The sequence below is a fragment of the Stegostoma tigrinum genome, chromosome 10 (assembly GCF_030684315.1).
Source record: "Stegostoma tigrinum isolate sSteTig4 chromosome 10, sSteTig4.hap1, whole genome shotgun sequence".
NCBI classification, from domain to species: Eukaryota; Metazoa; Chordata; class Chondrichthyes; order Orectolobiformes; family Stegostomatidae; genus Stegostoma; species Stegostoma tigrinum.
This window is the reverse complement of record NC_081363.1, coordinates 37,733,608-37,760,367: the sequence shown is the minus strand read 5'-3', so window position 1 is coordinate 37,760,367 and position 26,760 is coordinate 37,733,608. Positions and strand designations below refer to the sequence as shown.

The following is a 26,760-nucleotide window of genomic DNA, read 5'->3' as shown; positions in this document are numbered from 1 at the left end:
CAAAAGTATTTTGTTTAGACAATATAGCCACTGTCAGATCTTTAGCATTGAAAGGCTTTCCAGTCTGCTAGTTGTTCAGTTCTGTCAGCTCCTGCTGTGCTCTTGTTAACACAGGCAAGTTTCAGTCAGCCATGGGAGCCTGCGCACCAGCGGATACAGACGCAAAGGTCAAAAGACGCAGTTAATTGTCTTTTAGTCTACTTTAATCGCAGAGCTGTCTGTCTCACTAGCATAAAATGTGCTCAAGTTAAATGTGGCAATCAACAGATTTTTGCAATGTTACTGACAGACTAGCATTTTATTGCCTCTTTAACCTCCCACGCACACAGACACTCACCATAGCAGGTTAAAATTTCACCTCTTCACATTCCAGTCTGTCTAGACAAGCCAATGATGTACTCAGCACAAGTTGCCTTTCTTAGCAACAAATAAGTTAGCAAGAAAAAAAATCTGTCCTGACCTGATTCTTTACATGTAGTTATGGAAATGTATCAAGTTCTGGGAAGGTAAATATAACACTACTTGTTACTCAGTCTATGTAGAAACAGCTATGGTACTTTCAAAGTGATTGAATCAAATTTTGACATTGCCTGGTCATTTGTTATGCTGTTATTCAGAACTGGATAAACAGAAAATTCCTCCAATAAGTCGTCAGAGGCCATTACTTTGATCCCAGTCACCAGTTCTGTTCCCTAGCCATCCTTCTCCCTCCGAACTATTTGCTGTAACAGACCACTGACCATGAATTGAGCAATATTCTTTACATCACTTAGACAACCTACCTCCAATTCTGTAAACTCATCTTTCTCGCCTTCATACAAATATTTCAATGTTCTCCTTCCATCGTTCATAAACTTGGGCACATCCAAAACTTAAAATTAAAGTGACCTGATCTCAGTTTTACTTCTTCAACAGTAAGTATACACAGCATTAGACTAATTTTGAACCAAATTTCAACAGCAAGCGCCATTTCCAAGAGCTGCCAGCCAATCCAATGGCTGTCATGGCTTCGAATCTTAAACATTCCCTCCCTGCACCATTTACCCACACCTCCACCCCAGTCCCTACAGATGTAAAATTTAGCTTAATGATGCACAGAGTGTAATTCAGTGTTTGTGTATTATGAGAGAGGAATACCATTAAATATGAAAGTGAAGTCCCAAGAGTCATTGGTGTGGCCTCATGTGGTCATTCAGTCTAGGCTGCTAGCAAAACATGCCTGTAATTAGAACAACTCTCCCAAGCTTCTCCATGTAACTTCTACAAAAGTTGTGTTTTACAGTCACTGGTAGAGTTCTAAGACCAGCTATAAAACCTGTTATAGATAGCCTCATCTTTGGTCCAACTACTATTAACACATTGGTTTGGCTTTAGGTCTGCAGGAGAATGCTTATACAGCGCAGCAACATTAAGCAGGATACTCCATTCTGATCTTGCTTTGATAGATACAACTCTGAATATATTTTCTTGTTATTTTGGAAGTTTTATGAGCATAACGGAATTATACTTTGGCAAATAGCAAACTGCAGCAACATCCAATGTTTGAAAGAATAGCTTTGATTTTAATGAACATCACTTAATTACAGACCAGCAGGACTCAGCATTTCAAAGCTGGCAAACTGTTGGGTAATTTTCCCAGTTTTGTCCTCTGTTCCATCTCTCTAGGTTACCCACCTGGTGTTTAGAAAGGAACATCACTTGTTGCTTGATAGGTGCTCTCTGATTAAGTGCTATTCTACTCAATGCAGAAAAAATTAATGGTTTCCCTTGTACCATCCTTCCAGGTTTCTTTTAATAATCTTAAAGTTTCTGACTTTATGGACCACTAATAAAGTTAGGTTTGAAAAAGGATCATAAAATTATTTTATAATGTTGATTGAAACTATAAACATTACAATTTTTTTCTGTTTTGTTTTAGAATAAATGCAACAAGTGGCCAGGTTGCCCAATGCATGCTTTATATAGATGTCAAGCTATTGTTTTTAAGTTGTTCATAGAATTGGGCCTTGCTGGCAAGACCAACATTTCATCATCCTCCATTAAATCCATATTTCTAACTTAATAATCATCATTTGTAGTCCAGACTTCAGTATTGTTAGGCTGAGTTTCATCAATTCTTAGCCAATATATGAGCCACTCAATTTAGCAGAGCAAGTAGAGTTCTCAACATTTCTCAATGAAAATATAGATTAGATTTTCAACTAAGTTCTATTAACTTAGGTACAAAATATAGTGCTAGGGCTCTGTACTGATATTCAGTCCAATTAAGGCACCAATCATAATTATCACAACAATATATCCTCAATTTACTAACTCACTTTTAAGCTACTCTTCAAGTATTTGCTGACTTTAAGTTACTTATTACTCTGTATATACAATGTTTGGTTGAAAGTAACTTTATGAAAGAAACATTCAGTGCATTTGTAAATGTACAGTCTTATGAAGGAGAAGATTTCCTGCAGTGTTTTTATTCAGATTCATATGCTTTTTCATGCATATTTCAATTCAGAACTCCCTTTGTAATTTGTTATGAATCGATTCCTTACTTTTCATCTTTGGATATTAAGAATTTTTTTTGAACTAGTAAAATCACTTCATTTTACACAGTCGTGAGCTTAAATCAAAATGTGGAATTTGAAATCACATTTCTGGGTTAAACATAGTCAAACTACTGCTTATTATTTGAAAATACAGAATATAGATTGCTGAAACCCGAACAGTACACAAGCATAATACAACTATCACATTTCTATACCAGTGTTATCTTTTAGCTGTCTTTTTAAAATATCTAAAATATGATCACTTAACAAATTACAGTAATAATTATGGATAGTTGATCTCTTGCATCAGTGCTCAAAGACAAGCTTTAGTGTGTGTCTGCACATAGATCTTATGTGATCAACCAGTGATCGATGCAATTGTGTTAAAAAGCAGCAGTTGCAACAAATAGTTAATTTGCTGTGGAACAGGAAAAGTACTCAAACGGAAGTTATGAATTCCATGCTGATTCTTGAGTTAAGTTGCATTGAACTCCCTGGATGTATTTTTACTTTAAATTTAGGGTAACTTTTCTGTGAAGAATTTGATGCACTGATACCAAATACCAGGTTTAAGTCTCTTACGTATCTTCATTAGTGAAAAATTGTAATGTCCATTACTTGCTGATTTTCTCTTAGAGTCGGAGTCATAGAGCATGGAAACAGGCCCTTCAGCGTGAGCCGGTTGTTGCTGACCATGGTACCCAGCTAGTTCCAATTGCCCACATCCCTCTAAACCTTTCCCATCCATGTACCTATCCAAATGTTTTTTATATGTTGGTATTATATCTGCCTCAACCACTGTCTCCAGCAGCCCATTCCATATATGCACTACTGTCTGCATGAAGAAGTTACCCCTCATGTCCTTCTTAAATCTATCCCCTCTCACCTTAAACCTATGCCCTCTAGTTTTCTATTCCCCATCCCTGGGAAAAAAAGACAATATGTATTCATCCTATCTATGCCTCTTATGAGTTTATACATCTCAATCAGGTCACCTCTCATTCTCCTATGTTCCAAGGGATAAAGTCTTGTCCTGGCCAGCCTCTCCCTACAACTCAAACCTAATAGTCCTGGCAACATCCTTGTAAACCTTCTTTGCACATTTTCCAGTTTAACTACGTCTTTCCTTTAAAAGGGTGGCCTAATCTGTAAACAATACTCCAAATACAGTTTTATAATGACTTATACAACTATAACATAACGTCCCAACTTCTATACTCAGCACCTCGACCAATAAAGACCATCATGCTAAATACCTTCTTCACTCACCTTGCCCACCTATCTCAACACTTACAACGAACTATGTACTTGTACTCCTAGGTTCTTCTGTTCCACAATACTCCTCAGGCCCTTACCATTTATGGTGCAAGTCCCACCTTGGTTTGACCTTCCAAAGTGCAAGACCTCACACTTATCTACATTGAATTGCATTTTCCAAACCTCAGCCCACTTCCCCACCTGATCCAGATCCCTCTGTAATTTTTGATAACCTTTTTGGCTATCAACAAAACCACCCGCTTTTGTATCATCTGCAAACTTACATGCGCCTTATATATTTACATCCAGATCATTTATGTACACTTGTGCTTTCTCTCTCTCTCTCACAACGCAACTTTCAGAAATAAACCAGACTCTACTAAAGGCAATGGAGTTTATGTACACCTGGAGAACAAAAAAAGTAATAAAATACCAGATTAGGGGGAGAATTAAAGCAGGTGAATTGGCAGATAATGTTCAGCATAATTTCAGTAGAAGACAAATGCAGTACCTTTTGCTTTGAAAGCCGATACTGGGTAAGTAGAATAAGCACTTTCTAAGACAATACAGCTAAAATGGATTAACAAACAGAGAAAAGTTGAAATAAAGAGGTAAAAATACCTCCTAAAAACTTGTACATAAAAGACTATACAAACGTGGGAATAGAAGTCAGCCATTCAGCTAACTCTGCTCCACCATTCAATAAAATCATGGCTGCTCTGATAAGCTGCAGCACCACTTTCCTGCCTTTCCCACCACCCCAAGCTCTGTTTACCTTCTCATTGAAAATCTATTAACAAACTAGCCTTGAAAGCCCTCTGCAGTGAAGAATTCCACAGATTTACTATCCACAGGGAAAAAAAATTCCCCTTCATCTCCATTTTAAATGTGCAACTCGGGCATTATGCCCTCTCCTGGGAAACATTCATTCTGCATCTACCCTGAGATGTCCTCGAAGAATCTTATTTATATTAATAAGGTTACCTTTCAGTTTTCTAAAGTCCAATGACGGCAGGGCCAACATTCTTAACATCTCCTCATAAGACATCCACTCTCCACATGGTCTCAGCCTAGCAAACTTTCTCTGGACTGCCACCACCAAAACTGTTCATAATATTCTAGTTATAGCCTGACTAGTGCCTGTATAGTTTTATCAAAACCTCCATTCTTCTATACTCCATTCCCTTTGAGAAAAGGCACTGTGCAAGCAAAATCATGTGATTGAGCTTTTTGAGGAAGTAACCAAAAACAATGATGATGGCAGAGTGATAGGCATTGTTTACATGGACATTTTAGTAAAGCCTCTGACAAGGTTCCACACGTTTGGCTAATTAGCAAAACTAGATCACATGGGATTTAGGGAGAGCTTACTCATTAGGTACAAAATTGGTTTGATAGGAAAAGACAGAGGATGGTGGTGAAGGGTTGTCTTTCAGACTGGAGGCCTGTGGCCAGTTGTGTTCTGGGTCCACCTTTGTTGTCATTTATGTAAACAATTTGGGTTGGAATTTAGGAGGCCTGGTTAGCAAATTTGTGGATTACACCAAAGTTAGTGGTACAGTGGATAATGAAAGTTATCCAAGATTACGAAGAGAACTTGATCAATTGAATCAATGGACTGAGGAGTGGCAGATTTGGATAAATGTAGTGTATTGCATTTTGGTAAAGTGAACGAGAGCAGGACTTATGCAATTAATGGTAGGGCCCTGGGTAACATTGTAAAGCATAGAGCCTTAGTGTTCCAGTACATAATTCTTTGGATTTGCATCATATGTAGACGTGATGGTTAAGAAGGCATTTAACATGCTTGTCTTCATTGTTCAGACCTTTGAGTACAATAGTTGGGAAGTCATGATGAGGTTGTACTAATATTGGTGAGGCCTCTTTAGGAGTATTGTGTCCAGTTCTGCTCGACCTGCTATAGGGAGGATATTAATACATTGGAGAGAAAAGATTTACTGGGATGTTGCCAGGGATGGAGGGATTGAGTCATAAAAATAAGCTGGGACTTTTTTCGACTAGAGCATAGGAGGTTGAGGGGTGACCTCGCAGAGGTTTATAAAATCATGAGGGGCATAGATAAAGGTGAATAGCAAAGGTCATTACCCTGGGGTGTGAGAATTCAAAAACTTGGGGGGCATAGTTTTAACAAGGTGTGGAGCTGGATGAACACAGCAGGCCAAGCATCATCTTAGGAGCAGGAAGGCTGACGTTTCAGGCCTAGACCCTTCATCAGGAAAGATTTCTGAAGGGTCTAGGCCCGAAATGTCAGCCTTTCTGCTCCTCTGATGCTGCTTGGCCTGCAGTGTTCATCCAGCTCCACACCTTGTTATCTTGGATTCTCCAGCATCTGCAGTTCCTATTATCTCGGGCATAGTTTTAACGTGAGAGGAGAAAAAGGACATAAAAGGGGCCTTTTTTAAAAAAAAAGTGATTCGTATGTGGAATGAACATCCAGAAGAAGTGATGAACACAGGTACAGTTATAACATTTAAAAGACATTTGGAGAGGTACATGAATAGAAAGGTTTGGAGAGATATGAACCAAATGCCAACACGTGGGACTAGTTTGGTTTGGGCACAAAGTTGGACCAAAAGGCCTGTTTCCATCCTGTATGACTCATGGCTCCATGTAAACTAGCAACATGGTTTTGGAGTTTTTTGGTTTTAATTTTAGGTTTCTGCTCAGAAGCAGGTCAGATATCTACCCCTGGGTGTTATTCCATTCCCAATGACACAGGTTTTTTCCCCAATCCTTGCATAAAAATTTCTATCCCTTGTATTGGCACAGTAACAGAATTTTACCTTACATAACATGACAGATGGCTTACTGCATTCTTCAAGTTTATAGAGAGGACTCCCATGTAACCCGGACCACTGACACTCTGAAGCTTCTCTCATGAGCTCTCGTAGATTTGCTTCGTGTTCTGATGTGTGAAGTAAGAAAGGGCTCACATACTAGATTTGTTACTTGAAGCCTCCATCTCAAAAGATAGGTGTGGCTGTTTTAGGACTTGGCTTGACTGTATCAGTTCCGAACACCAAACCCAGTGCACCAGCATGTTGTTACTGTCACCATTCATTTGTCTGGGTTTAGTTCAATCCCTCCAGTTTTCTTGGTTCCCTCCACGTCTTTGTGTAGACATCAGTCATGGAATTTTTTATCAACATTACAGATCTTGATATCATCAAACGAGCCAACTGCTCCTTTGCACCCTTTGTCTGTTTCATTTACTTTCAGCTGGAACACAACTTGACATGCCTTTAACACCAAATGGTACACGCAGATATATACCATGTGAAGGGTATTGTCCACTGTCAGGATTTGTCACCAAGCTTCTCAATCCAGCAGTAAGTTTGATGCCAAAAAACAGCTGAAAATGTTTGTCCTTGCAAGTGCAAATGTTGTGATCTTTTTCTCTGTTGGTCTGGACACTGATACCCTTTTAGTGCTTGATTAGATTTGTGGGATCCAGACTAATTTGTAGCTGTATGTCTGGCTTCTTTCTCACAATGATTAAGTAGATTCTATCTGTAGGCTTTGTGACTCTGGTGATTACTTTCTTGTCTTCCATCCCTTGGCGCTCTCTTTCAAACCTTCAGCTATTTTCCATTTGTACATTATATGGGGCATAAATCATTGATCCAGACAGGAAACCAATACATACCTTCAAAGCATCCATCTCATCAAAACACTCTGGATACATTTGAACCAGAACTTTCTTGTTTCGGATTGGAAACCATTTTTCAATACTCAGTGACAGCTTCAGCCAAGATCAGCTCAGCTAGAGGATAGCAGGGCCATCTGTTTCATTAACATAGAACATACAGTTAATACATTTACCTTGGTGCGTTTCTCTGAAGTGGGTCATTCCAACTGGTGAAGTTCAGTTACATCTCATGCTGTCAGCATCACACTGCTCATTTCCAGAGTAGCTCTCTCTGCGCAAACATTTTCCATCAAATATTCAGGGACGTTCTTCTGGTATAGTTGAGTGGGATGATGTTATTCTGTGCAGCACTATCAAACTTTGACTTCAGGTTTACAGTTGAGGGCTAATTTAACATTTAAATCCAGAAGAAGATGCTATGTTTCTCTGGGAGCTTGCACATCCTAACATTACATACAAGTCCATAGTTCTTATGTCTATTGTAGCTCATCATTAGTATTACAGCAAATAAAAAGGAAAACAAATGGAATTTTTGGCATTTAGTGAAGGAATAGAGTATAAAAGTGGACAAGTGTGGCTGCAACCGTACAAGGCATTAGTGAGGCCACACCTGGAGTACTGTGTACAGGTTTGTTCCCCTTGAGGAGCGATGTTGTTACACTGGAGGCAATTCTGAAGAGGTTCACTAGATTGATTCCGGAGATTACAGATTTGTCTGATGAAGAGAGATTGAGCAACTTCAGCCTATAGGCTCTGGAATTTAGGAGACTAAGAAGAGATCTAATTGAGGTATACATGATGCTAAAGAGGATTGACAGAGTAGAATTAGAGGAGATGTTTCCTCATCTGGTGCAATCTAAAATGAGAGGTCGTAGTTTCAGAATAAGAGGTAGCAGGTTTAAAACAGAGATGAGGACAAATGACTACTCTCAAAGGTGTGAATCTGTGGAATTCCTGATCCAAAGGTATAGTGGAATGTTGGGTTACAGTAAATTTAAGGAGGCGATAGATCTTTAATCAGTAATAGGTTGAAAGGTGATGAGAGCAGGCAGGAAAGTGGAACTGAGGCCTATGTGAGATCAGCCAAGATCGTATTGAACTGCTGAGGAAGCTCGAGGGGGAAAATTGCTCCAGCCTGCTCTTAGTTTTTAATGTCCTTATATTCTTATTGTCTTCCAGACTATGGGCACTTTAGCTTTTTGTCTTTAACATTCGCCCCTACTCTGCCTCTAGTAACTTATTTATCACATTATTTCATGGTTCTGCATATCCTTTCCGAGTGAACATCTTTTCCAGAAACACTGCAATTTGATTATATGTAAAACATTTCCTCAGTTAGTAAATTCATGGCCATGAATTTTTGCATATCTTGATCTTTATCTAGTATTAATTCTGTGGTTGCTGCTTCAGTAAATGGCCCTGTTTTCTCTTGACTTGATTGCAGGCTAGTCATCGGCTAACTGGCGTTTTCAATCTGCCTAATTATTGCATAATGCATTCTGGTAATGCTAACAGCCTGCGATATCATAACTTTGTGTCTCTCCGGGTGTTTAGAAGTCAAAATTACTTGATCTATCAGCCACTTATTCTTAATTTATGTTTGCTGATTCAATCTTTAAAAAATCTCATTTAGCAATGGTGCATAGGTTCACCTGGTCTGGTCTAAAGTTCTAAAATTCACACCATCAGATTTGATACAGAAAATAAACAAAGAACTGTGGATGCTGAAAATCAGAAACCCAAACACAAATAGCTGGAAAATCTCTGCAGGTCTGGCAGCATCTGTGGAGAGAAAGCTTTCCACAGACGCTGCCAGACTTGCTGAGATTTTCCAGCAATTTCTGTTTGCATGACTGGAATTAATAGCTTGACTTTGGCTCAAGATGGGAAATAACATTTTTCAGCAATTCTATCTACTATATTCTATCATCCTCATTCCTCCCCCAGCAATTATATAATTGTAAACCTATATCTGCCAGCTCTAAAAGGTAGCAACAAACTCTTTAATGGCTTTTAGAAAGCTACTAAATGTCAATTTGCACTTTCATTTCTCAAATATTTCATGTTAAAATTAGTTTCCCAATTCTTCCTAAGGTGTTACGCTGCATATTAACAGCTGAGGTGGTAGCCATTTTGATTTTGCAATTCAATTAGTTGTACTCTGTGATATTAATACAGTTGGTTAGTTCAATTGGCTGGAGGGCTGGTTTACAATGTGGAGACATGTCAACAACGTGGGTTAAATTCGTGCACCACCATGAAGGTCACTACTTCTTAACTTCTCAACTTCTCACCTCATCTGAGCTGTGGTGATCCTCAGGTTAAACCATCACCGGTTATGTCTCTCTTATGAAAGGACAGCCCCATGATCTAGTAAGGCTATGGTGACCTGACATTTACCAATTGGCATTAATGTTTCTCAATCTAATTCTTTGTTTGTAAAGCTTGTGTTTTGCTCTGGATACCCACTGCTATTATGTTCCATTCTCTGGCTTCTGGAAGTTTGAAACAAGCACTGGCTGGACACAATCCTGACATCTACTGTACTGTTCAAATCTTACCACGTGTTGTGGACCAATACATTCTGTGTTATTACATGGACAGAAGGGCAGTTATGAGTGTTGTGGCATAAGCATGTAACATGCACATTGCTTCACAGATCCTCTCTCCCTACAGCAGCAAGTTGCCTCCGTGCCACATGAGCTGCACTGTCATTCTAATGCTGGTAAAGTGCTAAGAACATACTGAAATGGTTAGTAATAGGCAAATTAATTGACTTAATTGGTTACCTGCCTCCAATTGACAGGCAACAAGCAATTGCCATTCCTACCACAGGCAATATCTTCCAAAGGATTCTCTGATCTCCAGAGGAATATTCCTTTCTCTTTTATCAGTAGAAGCTAGTGGTGTCATGTTAATCTGAAAGAAGCCTTTTGATAACTAAAGTAAAAGTCTGAGAGACAAATAGAAATATTTCCTGCAGAGACTTCATGGCAATGAATTAATAACCTCAAGCTTCTGAAAGCTGGCTCTTGTTCCTGCTAATATGTAAAACAGATCGTCTGTAGTTTCAAGATAATGAAATGTGAGGCTAGATGAACACAGCAGGCCCAGCAGCATCTCAGGAGAACAAAAGCTGACGTTTCGGGCCTAGACTTCATCAGAGAGGGGGATGGGGTGAGGGTTCTGGAATAAATAGGGAGAGAGGGGGAGGCGGACCGAAGTTGGAGAGAAAAGAAGAAAGGTGGAGAGAGTATAGGTGGGGAGTTAGGGAGGGGATAGGTCAGTCCAGGGAAGACGGGCAGGTCAAGGAGGTGGGATGAGGTTAGTAGGTAGGAAATGGAGGTGCGGCTTGGGGTGGGAGGAAGGGATGGGTGAGAGGAAGAACAGGTTAGGGAGGCAGAGACAGGTTGGACTGGTTTTGGGATGCAGTGGGTGGAGGGGAAGAGCTGGGCTGGTTGTGTGGTGCAGTGGGGAGAGGGGACGAACTGGGCTGGTTTAGGGATGCGGTGGGGGAAGGGGAGATTTTGAAGCTGGTGAAGTCCACATTGATACCATTGGGCTGCAGAGTTCCCAAGCGGAATATGAGTTGCTGTTCCTGCAACCTTCGGGTGGCATCATTGTGGCACTGCAGGAGGCCCATGATGGACATGTCATCTAAAGAATGGGAGGGGGAGTGGAAATGGTTTGCGACTGGGAGGTGCAGTTGTTTGTTGCGAACCGAGCGGAGGTGTTCTGCAAAGCGGTCCCCAAGCCTCCGCTTGGTTTCCCCAATGTAGAGGGAGCCACACCGGGTACAGTGGATGCAGTATACCACATTGGCAGATGTGCAGGTGAACCTCTGCTTAATGTGGAATGTCATCTTGGGGCCTGGGATAGGGGTGAGGGAGGAGGTGTGGGGGCAAGTGTAGCATTTCCTGTGGTTGCAGGGGAAGGTGCCGGGTGTGGTGGGGTTGGAGGGCAGTGTGGAGCAAACAAGGGAGTCACGGAGAGAGTGGTCTCTCCGGAAAGCAGACAGGGGTGGGGATGGAAAAATGTCTTGGGTGGTGGGGTCGGATTGTAGATGGCAGAAGTGTCGGAGGATGATGCGTTGTATCCGGAGGTTGGTGGGGTGCTGTGTGAGAACGAGGGGTATCCTCTTTGGGCTGTTGTGGCGGGGGCGGGGTGTGAGGGATGTGTTGCGGGAAATGCGGGAGACGCGGTCAAGGGCGTCCTCGATCACTGTGGGGAGAAAAGTTGCGGTCCTTGAAGAACTTGGACATCTGGGATGTGCGGGAGTGGAATGCCTGACCTACAATCCAACCCCACCACCCAAGACATTTTTCCATCCCCACCCCTGTCTGCTTTCCGGAGAAACCACTCTCTCCGTGACACCCTTGTTCGCTCCACACTGACCTCCAACCCCACCACACCCGGCACCTTCCCCCGCAACCGCAGGAAATGCTACACTTGCCCCCCACACCTCCTCCCTCACCCCTATCCCAGGCCCCAAGATGACTTTCCACATTTAGCAGAGGTTCACCTGTACATCTGCCAATGTGGTATACTGCATCCACTGTGCCCGGTGTGGCTTCCTCTACATTGGGAAAACCAAGCGGAGGCTTGGGGACCGCTTTGCAGAACACCTCCGCTCGGTTCGCATGAAACAACTGCACCTCCCAGTCGCAAACCATTTCCACTCCCCCTCCCATTCTTTAGATGACATGTCCATCATGGGCCTCCTGCAGTGCCACAATGATGCCACCCGAAGGTTGCAGGAACAGCAACTCATATTCCACTTGGGAACCCTGCAGCCTAATGGTATCAATGTGGACTTCACCAGCTTCAAAATCTCCCCTTCCCCCACCGCATCCCTAAACCAGCCCAGTTCGTCCCCTCCCCCCACTGCACCACACAACCAGCCCAGCTCTTCCCCTCCACCCACTGCATCCCAAAACCAGTCCAACCTGTCTCTGCCTCCCTAACCTGTTCTTCCTCTCACCCATCCCTTCCTCCCACCCCAAGCCGCACCTTCATCTCCTACCTACTAACCTCATCCCAGCTCCTTGACCTGCCCGTCTTCCTTGGACTGACCTATCCCCTCCCTACCTATCTTCTTTTCTCTCCATCTTCGGCCTGCCTCTCCCTCTCTCCCTATTTATCCAAAACCTTCACCCCATCCCCCTCTGTGATGAAGGGTCAAGGCCCGAAACGTCAGCTTTTGTGCTCCTGAGATGCTGCTGGGCCTGCTGTGTTCATCCAGCCTCACATTTTATTATCTTGGATTCTCCAGCATCTGCAGTTCCCATTATCACTGATATCGTCTGTAGTTTCAGTTCACTATGGGTTTGATTTTATGGAGCATCCTGAAGAAACATCAACACAATATTAATTAGGCCTTCTTAAAAAAAAATTTACTCATGCGACAAAAGCCAGAATTTATTGTCCATCACCTGTGAATCAGCTGACCATTACTTTTATGGGGTGACATTTCTACCAGGTAGTTTCACAACTGCTGGCTGCATTGGGCAAGGAGAGTCGGAAATAAATGGGGCTACGACTTCTGTCTGGTCCTGTTTGAAAATGACCCTCTTGCGTGTTTCATTTGGCTTTGCAGACCCACCCAGAAGGGGAAAAAAATGGTGAATGAGCTGGGACATTCCCTCCATCACAAGGTCAGAAGTGGGGATGTTTGCCAACAATTGCAGAGTGTTCAGAATCATTCTTAACTCCTCAGGCACTGAAGCAGTCAGTGTCTAAATGCTACAACATCTGGACAATACCCAGGTTTGGCCTGATAACTGACAAGTTATATTGGCTCCACACAAATGCTAGACAATGACCGTATCCAACAAGAGACAGACAATCTAATCACTGCTCCTTGATATTCAATGGCATTACAATCAGAGAGCCCCCTCTATCAATCTCCTGGGAATTATGATTGAGCAGAAACTCAACTGGATTCACCATTTAAACACAGTTGCTGAATAAAAAAACAGATCCGAAGCAAGGAATCTTGCAGCAAATAACTCACTTCCTGACTCCCTGCAGCATGCTCACCATCTACAAGTCACAAATCAGGACAGTACTGGAATATTACCCATTTGTCTGGATGAATACAGTTCAAACAACATTCAAGAAGCTTGACATCATCCAAGACAAAGCAGGTCACTTGATCAGTATCACATACACAAAAATTCAGTCACTCTATCGACGTTCAGTAACAGCAGTGTGTATTATCTACAAGATGCACTGCAAAAATTTACTAGAGTTCCTTAGACAGCACCTTCAAAACCCATGACCACTTCCATCTAGAAGGACAAAAGCAGCAGATACACAACACCACCACCTGCAAGTTTCCCTCCAAGCCAATCAGCATCCTGCCTTGGAAACACCTCACCATTCCTTTACTGTCACTGGGTCCAAATCCTGGAATTCCTTCTCTAACGGCAACGTGGGTCAACCTACAGCAGTTCAAGAAGGCAGCTCACCACCATCTTCTCAAGGGCAACAGATAATGCATAGACAGTAACAAGTAAATAAAAAAAACTTGGATACCTGATATTGATCAAAGTGCAGATATGAGAGGAGTCCACAGGTCATCAGTAACAGATATTGCAGTGGATGAAATACAGTCGGTGCAATTTGGAGATCAATGAGGGAATGAGACAGTGATTGGCAGCGAGTTGGGGATGCAACTGGTTGTCACTGTGAGGAATCACATTCGGGACCACAACAAAGCTGGTGTCACGACTGCAATCATTGTATTATTAAAGCTGAAGACAAACAGGTACAGGAAAGGCATTAATTGATTAAGTACCTTGAGCAAAATAAAGGGAGACTAGTTAAATTGCAGTACCCCTTCAAAAGACTTAGTTTATTCAATTTATTTATTTTAGGAAGACAGGGAAAAAAAGACTTCAGGGACATTTCTTGTTCATTAGGGAGGAGGCAAACATATGTAATGTGGCATTCTGCCAATAAATATAGCAGTAACTACATGCCTCTCTTCATATCTCACTGTAAGATTGCCGAATTATTTAAAATGGTAGCAAAGGATGGTCATCTAAAGATGAAGATTGGGAACAAAGAAAAAAAAAACAAAAATCAGACAGTAGCTTATAATCCGAGTTACTTTTATGAAGAATGGCTAAAAATCACAAAACTGAAGTTATGTTTAGATCCGCCCACCAAACTATTCTCAATATAGAAAAAAAAAACTTAACGACCAGTGGAAAAATGGAGTAGATATGTTTACATCCTTAGCAAAGAAAACAATGTAATGCTTCTGATTTTACTGTTAAGAAATGACAAAGTGGTTTGAGAATGAGATCACTGTCAGTTGGACACTGATAAAGACTTCAGTATTCTATTAAAATTCACAAATGAAACCGACAGGAAAGGTGATCTGTTAAGGCATTGTCAGGCTTAGATTGATTTTTAAAGTTGCACAGAGGAATATATCATGGACTTAACGGATTGTATAAAATCTGCTTAAATTCAATTTAGAAATTATTTCTTCAGTGCTCCCATTTAAATTGCTGAATTATGCTCAGGTGTAGCATGTAAATTCATAGAGCTCAGAAAAGGCCCTTTGACCCATTTAGTCTGCACTGACATAATTACCACAACAAGTACACTAATGCCGCCAATTCCCTGCACTTGTCCCATATCATTGAATGTTACATGGTTGGCTCTTGGTATAGACTAGTGTTTAATTTTTACAAAAAAGGTCACCTGATTGAATCAAATATCTACTACTTTAAAAATAAGAGGGGGAAGCAGTCATTTCTAGCATCCTTGATGGTGCAAACACGACATTCTGTGATGTCACAAAAGATGGAGGCCTTAATAATTGCATCTTTTCAGGGCACTTCACTTACAGGGTGCAGGCATCAGTACAATATTATGGAAGGAATGAGCATGAAGCTATTTTTAGCTGATCTGACAGACAACAGGATTAGAGTAGCAATACTAAGCAAATGAGCCCCAGGAATGCCTGGGGAATAGCTAGCAGGTGCTACAGATGTGACTCCAAATATTATAATACAATGAACATCCATAAGTAAAGCAGCAGAGTTTTTAGTGATGTGCAACACAGAAAATCCAGAAGTTGGAGATGATAATAATAATCAGTTTGAGAGAATTGTACTAGTCAGCTAACATGCACATTACTCAGATTCATTCAATTGTGCCATATTAGGTAATGACTGCACCTTCACAGTCTGTGGAGCGGATTGATGAAAAATCTTATTTAGAGTCACTCAATGGTAAGGATCAAAGCAAGATCAGGGAGCATGAAAGTTCTATTTGTTTCAAGTTCAGAAATGACAATTCACTGAGGTCACAGAGACAGTAGTGTTTCCAGGCAAAAAGCCTGAAAAAGCAAAAGCAAAAAAAAAGGCAATTTATTGCCACAGATGTAGCTTCTTTGCTGCTGAGCAAGTCTTCCACGAGAAAGGAAACATGGAATAGGATTTGCAAAGGCATCATGATAACATCATAGGCCTAACAATCCATAGAGCCAGACTAATGCTCTTGGGGAACTGCAACCACAACATTTAACTCTGCTTTCTCTCCACAGTTGCTGCGATTTTCCAGGAATTTCTGCTTTTGTTTCAGATTTCCATCATCTGGAGGTCTTTCAGCTTTTTTTTTGTCTAATGCTCTTTGGACATGGATTTGAATCCCATCCTAGTAGAAGGTGAAGTTTGAATTTGATTAAAATCAGAAATTAAAGCTAGACAATTGATGACCATATAAATTTTGTTAGACAGCAAGATAAAATCTCATTTGCTTTAACAATACCCTTTAGAGAAAGGAATTATTGCACCTGGTGTAACCTACATGCAGCTCCTGATGCACAGCAATATGGGTGACTCTTGGCTGCCCACTGAGTAGTCCTACCAAGCTGCTCAGTTCGAGTGCAAACTGGGTGTAGCGATGAATGCTAACCCAGCCAGCAACACCTATGTTCTGAGTGAATTTTTTAAAAAACCGAGATTGATTACAAATGTTCAGAATTTGAAGAATTAAAAGCAAGTAGTGAAACACTTTATATACTCCCGTAGAATCAAAAGAATCCCTACAGTACTATTTGGCACATTGGGTTGCTTTTTGGAGGACCAATGCAGGCTCACCAGACTCAAATCTGTACCTTATCCCTGCATTTTTACCACAGCTAATCCACAAATATACATAACAATCCAACCTCGTCAACCCCAGCGAGACAGAAAATACAAATTCACTAATATCAGAGAGAAGAATTGCATCCGCATCTCTTTCTTATGCTCTTATTCTGAGATTATGCCCTTTACAGGCACTCCCATAAAAGGGGGGAAAAAAACCCTCTCCAAACATACCCTGTCAAAATCCCTGTCAAAATCCCTAAAGAATCTTAAGATAAGCAGAAGTTGCTGGAGAAACCCAGCAGGTCCAGCAGCATCAGTGGAAAGAATGCAGAGTTAACATTTCAAGTCCAGCAACCCTAAACATCTTTTAAGTTTCAGTAAGGTCACATCTCATTCTTCTAAACTCCAATGACTACAGATCCAATCTGCTCAACCTCTCCTCAAAAAAGCTTCCCTTACTCAGGACTGGCCTATTGGATTGCCTCCAGTAGCAGTATTTCTTTTAGAAAAGTGAATCAAAAATTAGTATTTGAACAGTATTCCAACTGTGATCTAATTAGTGCTGTGTATATTTTTAGTAAAACCTCTCTAATTTCATACTCTATTCCCTTTGAAATGAAGGTCAATAATCCATTTTGCTTCCCTATTACCTGCTCAATTTTTACGCTAATGTTTTGAGATTTAAGCACGAGGACTCCCAAGTCTCCTTGTGCTGTGGCTTTCCTTCTCCATTTATATAATCACCTTCTTTATTCTTCAATCTTAGACCCACAGATTTTGCTCCTTGACTTCATCTACCCTACGCAGTTTGCCTATGGTTCAGGCAGTAATCCAGGGATTATTCTGCATTTCTAATTTAGATGCTAAATGTTCAAAATCTCTCAGCATATCCTCCTTTCTATTCTGTCAATATTGTTGGATCCAGTTGGCATCATCCGTATTGGCACTAACTCTCCTTCCATTCCATGTTCCCTTTTGAAGGCCTCAAATGATGCTGCCTCATCTCCTTCTCAGGCAGTACATTCCAGATTCGAATCACTCTCAGTATAACAAAGTGTAGAATTTTCCCAGCCCCTGAATGATGTGGGCAATGGTGAGACATTTGGGAACATTTGGCGAGATTGGGACAATTAGATTCTTGAAATCAGAGAAAATTAAGGCTCACTTTGCATCCAAAGTTCAATGGCAAGATAAAGTTCTTTTCAGTAAGCAGTGAGAGGACTATTTGCATATACTAACATTTCATATTACCCATTATCACCTCATTTGTACTCAGTTTGCTATTCTGCCATGTCTACAATTCCCAACATGATAGCCAGTTGGATGCTCGGTAACTCCAGCTCATTGCTTGCTCCTCTGGGCTTTCATCCTGGTGATCAGTCCTCAACATTTCACGGCATGCTCCAACAGTAGGGAGTGCCCGGGTTTCGCTTTAATAGAACTTGGCATAGGACATGTAGTAGCCTCACCACATTGTCATGGCTCATCACATTTCTGTCTCACTTTCAGTACAGTGTGTCACTTCAACCCTGCATTTTGGAGCAGTGCATTGCATTATAAAAGCTGTATCTGCTTTGAAATATGAATGTGTTTTTATTTGGTACTTCTTAGACCTCTAGTTATTGTACTACAATGCAAATATAGTCCTAAGTGTTACTTTCATTAAAAATAGATAAAGCGTTAGAAACAACATTTTGGAAATTATTCAGAAGAAGAGTTTCTGAAGGAGGGTCTAGGCCCAAAACGTCAGCTTTCCTGCTCTATGATGCTGCTTGACCTGCTGTGTTCATCCAGCTCTACACTTTGTTATCTCAGATTCTCCTGCATCTGCAGTTCCTACTATCTTGGAAATTATTCAGTTTGTTTGAAAGTAGAGATTTTGACTTTTGAATTTTATATTTTAGCACCTGAAACCCAAATCTAATTGTTCAACCTATAAATAAAAAAGTGTCAACATTCACATATGTTTAATAAATCCTAAAAGTAAGGTAAAGCAAAGACATTGATTTTTCTTTTATTGGCACTGTTAAAGTAACTGTACATTGCATGTCCACAATTGTTTTATGACATATATGTAACAAAGTCAGTTTGTTCCCACTTTTCCTATTTCACCATCTTATCAAAGAAACATTGTCATTTATTGTCCATTGTCTGTTTTTAGCATCACAATATGAATGATGTCATTTGCAACACATTAATGTGATTTGAGTGGCAACAAGGAAAGATCAAAATGAAAAATTATAAAAATAATCTAGAATAATTCTGTAAAAACCATCATGCAATCGTTAACCCAGCAGCATGTATCAGCCGTCCAAATAATCAGTATTGTTCATCCAAATTTGAGTTTTTGTCGCAGTGCTTTTCAGAAACTGGGGCTTATTCCAAATGAGCCACTGAGAACAATGAGGCCTCTTAAAATGGCAAAAAGTATGAGTGAAAGACAGTGAATATCAATAGCTGTCACTTATTGTGCATTCATTGTCAATAGAAAAATCTTGGGTATATTAAATGAACAATAGTAAAATATAATCATGAGAAAAAAAACAAAGTTTTTGATCAATACTAGTCATTTTTAATAATTTGAATTGTAACATGGTCTATATTAACCATTTAGAGTTGTACAGAGAAATACTTACACACTAGTGACATTGTACGATTAATTATTGGGAATAAAATATTGACCCTGATTTTAATAAATAACAGTTGAGGGCTCTGTGACCTACATCTACTTCTTTTCCTCTGAAAAATCATTGTATAGCAGATAAAAATGTTACACTCAAAAAGTTTTTCCCCCTTCTTTTATATCAAAGTTCAATAATAATTTCTTAACCAAGTCGGGTGATAAATTTAGATATCAGACAGAGTTATAAGATAGACAAGAGCAGCCATACATGGTAATAACCTCAACTATCATACATTTTGGCTGTGAGAATTCAGCTATTTGATTTAAACCATCTTAATTTCAACACTTGGGCTTTGAAACTAAAAATAAACAAACACTTCCAACTTTAATAGGCTGTAATTGTAAGTACACAAAATGTAATAATATTAATGAAAATTATATTAAAACAAACCCTTTGAGCTGGCCACCATGGAAATATACTTAACTGAAATGTTGACATTCCTTTTAGTTGATGTATAGATCTCTTCTGCAAATCTAGTGATATCAGTGGGACATAGTTATCCTTTTTAATAGATAGAAGTTGGATTATTATAGTAAAAACCCCAGGAAGTGCTGTAAATCAGGAACAAAAACCAAGTTGCTGGAAAAGCTCAGCAGGTCTGGCAGCATCTGTGGAGGAGAAAACAGAGTTAACGTTTCGGATCTAGTGACCCTTCCTCAGAACTGTTCTGAGGAAGGGTCACCAGACCCGAAACGTTAACTCGGTTTTCTCCTCCACAGATGCTGCCAGACCTGCTGAGCTTTTCCAGCAACTTGGTTTTTGTTGGATTGCTATAGTGATTTCTATATCACTGTATTGCTCCAGTGTTTCCTTGAAAGTGCTGACTCATGTTGGGGTGTAGCAGCCTGTTTGCAGCTGACATCATAGCACCACTGTAGCAGCAACATAGATTGATTTAATCTTCCCTGTAACCGGGACACTCCAGTAAACTTTAGTCCCTTCATTGTTATCTTAATGAAGCATATCTACTTCAACAAATATAATGTCGTAAACCGGAGATCTTCCTGCACTGTACAATTCAGTGTCAGCCCATACGATGCATTTACTCATTCAGCCAGCAAGGAGCCCGAAATTTATATCTCTACTTACCAAAGGTAGTTTGCTGCCGGGAATACTGGGGAAATCATGGTGTTCAACATGGTATCCAACATTGAAGGTTATCCAGTTAAGAGGTCCATAATATGAGTAGGTTTCATGCCCCTTCAGAAACATGTAATGCTCAGCAATGAAATGTCCAGAAATTGGATGAATACCCATACAGAGAAGTGAGCCTGCCACCAAGTACACTATTGGTTTCAGGCCCCACAGGTAGTAGATGAGAAAATCGTATGCAAACTGCACCACAGCATTCAACACCTCTAATCTTGTAATGGGTTTAGGGTTAACATAAAGGGGCCTAAGTGCATAAAAAAGTGGTTGGAGAATCAGCCAAATTGTTTTGCGAAATGGTGTGCAGAAGAACCATCCTTCCATATCCGTTGGGATGTCTACATCTAAGCCATCGCCTCCCAGGTATCGATGGTGATCGATGTGGTATTTCTTGAATGATGCAGAATATGGCATCCCAATTGGTAGATTAGCAAACATTGCAAATAGTCGGTTCCATTTTGCCAGTTTATTGCCAAATGCAACGTTATGAGAGATATCATGAATGGCTAGAGTCAACGAGTGGTTGACGGCTCCTCCAAAGACATAAGCCCAGAATATTATCCATTTCCAAGACAAATCTTTTACAAAGAAGCATGCAATGGTCTGTGTAAGGACCATTCCAAACACAATCCATTTTAAATTAGGATCTGGTCCCATCAGTGACTTGATCTCTGGATACTTAGCTGCAGAACAAAAACAAAATATAACAAATATTAGTGAGTGAAATTCCAACACATGTAATGATGAAACACAAAAACATGATATACCACACTGTATGTAATAACAACAGTAATGTTTACTTATTACAATGTGACCCAAGGTGCTTCACAGAAGCATTATTTAGATCCACAAAAGGCAGATATTAGGATAGATGACCAAAAAGGTGTAGGCTTTAAGCAATCTCAAAGGAGAATATAGAGATGGAGAAGCACAGTAGTTTGGTATAATTTCAGTACAGCCCAGTGTTAAGACTATTGTATCGTTTTGATAAAATATACTCAATTCGGAGTGTGTCATCCTAGATACGAAGGCTTTATGGAATTGTGAATTTTGCTAGTCAGTTAATTGCTATTTAATCACAAGTAACTTCAAATTTCAACCAACATTAATCCAACCTGTGCCTTTGAATTAGAAGGAATTAGAAGATTTTGAGCCCACAAATATCACAGTATTGTAAAGCCTAGCAGGGATTTTTTTTTGAGAGTTACTAGAGTTCAGGAAGAGATGACTTAATCCCCATACCTTTACAGTCTCCCACCGAAAAAAAACAGATGAACTAAGAGACAGTGGGAGCAACCACCTACTTCGTAAAACAATTACGTGAGGCATAAATAAATTATTCCCAGCAAACAAAGTTAGCATGGCCTTCAGGCAATTGGAAAGGGGATGGAGCAAAGACACGGGGAAGTGGAGGGTCAAAATTTCAAACAAAGATTGAACCTAGGGACAGGAGTTGGCCATTCAGCCCATCAAGACTACTCCAACACTCAATGAGACCAAAGCCAAGCATTTACATTAATGCCACCTTCCCACACTAGTTCTGCGTGCTTTAGTGACATTAGCCTCCAGAGGGCTATTGAATTCTATCTTGAACGTATTCAATGATTGAGGATTCACAAGTCCCTGGGGTAGAGAATGCCAAAGATTCAACACTCTCAGAGTAAAGAAATTTCTCCTTATCTCAGTTTTAAGTGGCCTATCCCTTAGCCTAAAGGTTGAAACCCTGTTCTAGACTCATCCACCAGAATAAACATCTAATCATCCTGTCACACCCTGTAGGAATTTTGCAAAATTTAATTAGATTGCCCGTCAACCTTCAAAATCTCTATGGAATACAGTCCCAGTCTCCTCAAACTTTCCTCACAAATCATTCCTGTGTACTGAGCATAAAATCAGATGAATCCCAATTGCATCCCCACTAAAGCAAGTATATCCTTCTTTAGGCAAAGGGACAAAAACTGTACATAATATGGCAGCTGTGATCACATCAAGACTCTAAACATCTGTATAAGACGTCTTTACACATGGTCTCAAATCCTGACGTTGCTTTTACCTTCTTAAATACTTGCTGCTCCTGTATGGAGGCTTTCAGAGACTCGTGAACAAAGACGCCAAAGTTCCATTGAACACTAACACTTTCCAACCTCTCATCACTTAAGAAACATTCCTTCCTTCTGCGTTTTTAAAAAAAAACCAAAGTGAATAGCTTCACACTTTTTCAACTTCTATTCCATTTGCCATGTTCTTGCCCACTCATTTAGTCTATGTTCTCCTGAAATCTCCTAGCATCCTCCTCATAATTTACATTCTCAAACAGTTTTTTGTCATCAGCAAACTTCAAACTATTATGATTGATCCCCGTATCAAAATTATTTTAGAAAGGTTATGAATAGTGGAGGACCTAGCATTGAATCACCCCTAATTACAGTTTGTCTGAGAAATATTTGTTTATTCCTACACTCTGCTTTCCATTTGTCAACCATTCTCAATCTACGTCAGCATATTTTTACCAATCCCATGCATTCTAATTTTATTCACTAAGTTCTTGTGTCAGACCTCATTGAAAACTTCTGAAAATCCAAATGCACATCGCTGCTTCTTCACTATCAATGCTACAAATAATACCCTCAACAAATTTGTCAAATGTGATTTCCTTTTTATAAATCCATGTACACTCTTTTCAGTTTTATTTTTGTTCCTAATTGTCTAGTTATCACATTCTTTACAACAGATTTCAATATTTTCCATAACCACTGACATCAAAGCTAGAGAACAGCTTTGTAGTTTTCCCATCGTCCCACTTCCTCCCTTTGAAAACAATGGGGCTATGTTAGCTATTTTTCAGTCTGCAGGAACTGTTCCAGAATCAACACAATTTTGAACGATAACCACCAATGCATTTCTAATCTTTATCACCACCTCCTTCAGCACGCTCAAAATCATCTGATGGCTCAGCTTTCAATCCAGTTAAATTTTTCAACAACTATTTTTTTTTGCTCTCTTTCAAACACTCATTGATTACTTAGAATTTCTGGAAGATTTTCTGTATCTTCTTCAATGAAGATAAATGCAAAATAACCATTCACTTTATCTCCCATTTCCGTGTTCTCCACTAGAAATTCTCAAGTCTCCACTGTAACAGGACCACATTTGTCCTAATCATTTCCTTTTCACATACCTAAGGAAGCTTTTACAGTCTGCTTTTATGTTTCTCACTAACTTGTATTCATGTTGTTTTCCCTTTCTTTATCAAATTGCAGTCCTCCTGTGCTGGAACGTAACTTACCACCACTCCTTTAGCTTATCACTCCTTGTGGATTCCTTGTAAGCAACATCCATTAATCTAATATTTAAACTTATTTTGTTAGCCATTGTTGATTCACCTTTCACTTTGGGTGTTTGAGCCCTAGAGCGATGTGTAAGTAGGCCATTCAGCCCATCGGGTCCACACTGACCCTTGAAAGTGCATCCCACCCAGACCCAACCCCCGCTCCATACTAGCCCTGCAAGCTGCAATTCACATGGGTAACCCACCTAACCTACAATTTCCTGGACACTATGGACAATTTAGCATGGCCAATCCATCTAACCGGTACATCTTTGGACTGTAGGACGAAACCAGTGCACCTGGAGGAAACCCAAGAAAACATAGGGAGAATGTGCAAACTCCACGCAGATCTATTGTCCGAGGTTGGAAATTCAACCTAGGTCCCCGGTGCTGTGAGGCAGCAGTACTAAACACTGAGCCACCATGCTGCCCTGTAGATATCTGCTGTAGAGTATGTAGTATTGTCATAATATACAATCAATTCCTCTATACTATCAAATACCTTAGTGTATTTTCCCAGTCTGCCATAACCGATTCACTCTTGCACTTATAGAACAAAAAGAACAAAAGTACAGCACAGGAACAGGTCCTTTGGCCCTCCAAGCCTGCACCGACATGCTGCCCATCACAACTAAAACCCCCAACCCTTCCGGGACCATAATCCATCTATTCCCATCCTATTTATATATTTGCCAAGACACCCTTTAAAAGTCACTATGGTATCTGCTTCCACTACCTCTCCTGACAACGAGTTCCAGGCACCCACCATCCTGTTTTTAAAAAAAACTTGCCTTGTACATCACCTTTAAACCTTGCCCCTTGCACCTTAAACCCATGGCCCCTGGTAACTGACTCTTCCACCCTGAGAAAAAAACTTCTGACTGTCCAGTCCTTCATAATATCGTGGACCTCTGTCAGGCCTCCCTCAACCTTCTTCGTTCCAGTGAGAACAACGCAAGTTTCTCCAACCACTCATCATAGTTAATGCCCTCCATACCAGGCAATATCCTACCAAATCTTTTCTGTACTCTCTCCAAAGCCACTACATCCTTCTGTTAGTGTGGTGACCAGAAATAAACACATTATTCCAAATGCGGCCTAACTAAGGTTCTATAAAGCTGCAACATTACCTGCCAATTTTTAAAACTCAATACCCTAGCCAATGACAGCTTGCATGCCATATGCCTTATGACTACTTTTTCCACCTGCATTGACACTTTCAGTGACTTGTGTACCTGTACACCCAGATCCCTCTGCCTATCAGTACTCTTAAGGGTTCTGCCATTTACTGCATATTTTCCAAAACACAATACCTCACATTTTTCTGGATTAAACTCCATCTGCCATCTTTCTACCGAAGTCACCAACCGATCTATATCCTGCTGTATCCTTTGATAGTCCGCATTGTTATCCGCAATTCCACCAACCTATGTGTCATTGGCAAACTGACTAGTCAGACCAGTTACATTCTCCTCCAAATCATTTATATGCATTACAAACTGCAAAGGTCCCAACACTGATCCCTGAGGAACATATCTGGTCACGGCCCTCCATTCAGAAACGCACCCATTCCACTGCTACCCTCTGTCTTCTATGGCTGAGCCAGTTTTTTTGTCCATTTTGGTGAGGTCACCTCTGACCTCATGTGACTTCACCTTCTGTATCCACCTGTCATGAGGGACTCTGTCAGAAGACCTTACTGGAGTCCATGCAGACAACATCCACTGCCCTATCCTCTTCAATTATCTTCATCACTTTCTCAAAAAAGTCAACCAAGTTAGTAAGACATGACCTCTCCTTCACAAAACCATGTTGCCTCTCACTAATACGCCCATTGATTTCCAGGTGGGAGTAAATACTGTCTCAAAGAATCCTCTCTAATAACTTTCCTACCACTGACATAAGGCTCACCAGCCTGTAATTAGCTGGATTATCCTTGTCACCTTTTTTTAAACAAAAGGAACAACACTGGCTATTCTCCAATCCTCTGGGACCTCCCCTGTAGCCAGTGAGGTTACAAAGATTCCCCTCAAGGTCTCAGTAATTTCCTCCCTTGCCTCTCTCAGTATTCATCAGGCTCTGGGGACTTGTCTACCTGAATGTCTTTCAAGATCCCCATTACCTCCTCCCTTTTGATCTCAACATGACCCAAACTATCTACACATCCTTCTCCAGACTCATTTTTCACCAAGTCCTTCTCTATGGTGAATACTGATGTAAAGTACTCATTTAATACCTCACCCATTTCCTCTGGCTGCATACATATATTCCCTTCCCTGTCCTTGAGTGGGCCAACCCTCTTGCTCTTTATACATGTATAAAAAGCCTTAGTATTTTCTTTAATCCTGTTGGCCAATTACTTTTCATGACCCCTTTCAGCTCTCCTGACTCCTTGCTGGATTTTCTTTCAACTTTCCTTATATTCCATCCTTGTTTCATGCGTTCCCAGCCTTGATAAATGCTTCCTTTTTCTTTTTGATTAGGCTCACAATATCTCTCGTTATCCAAGGTTCCCAAAACTTGCCAAACTTATCCTTAATGGAACATGCTAGTCCTGAGTTCCCAGCAATTTGGCCTTGAAAGCCTCCACACATACCATATGTTGATTTGCCATTAAACATCTGCCTCCAATCTACATTCTTCAATTCCTGCCTAATATTGTTGTAATTAGCCTTTTTCCAGTTTAGCACTTTCACCTGGCAACTACACATATCTTTATCCATCAGTACCTTAAAGCTTACTGAAATGTGATCATTGTTCCCCAGCTGCTCCCCCACTGAGACATTGACCAACTGGCCAGGCTTATTCGCTACTACTAGGTCCAGTACAGCCCCTTTCCTAGTTGGGCTATCTACGTACTGATTCAAGCAGCCCTTCTGGATACTCCTTACAAACTCTACCCCATCCAAGCTCCAATCACTAAGCGATTCCCAGTCAATATATGGGAAGTTAAAATCACCAACGACAACACCTTGTTACTTTTACATGTTGCCAAAATCTGCCTACATATCTGTTCTTCTAT

General features: G+C 40.5%; 1 protein-coding gene across 1 annotated transcript in view; it reads right to left on the bottom strand.

The window, feature by feature from the left end:
* Window positions 1-26,760, bottom strand: part of degs2 (delta(4)-desaturase, sphingolipid 2) — a 67,182-nt gene that overhangs the window by 24,849 nt on the left and 15,573 nt on the right. Inside the window, exon 2 of the mRNA XM_048537194.2 lies at window positions 20,351-21,093. Within this exon, the coding sequence (XP_048393151.2) occupies window positions 20,351-21,093 (743 nt within the window). The remainder of the gene's footprint in view (window positions 1-20,350; window positions 21,094-26,760) is intronic.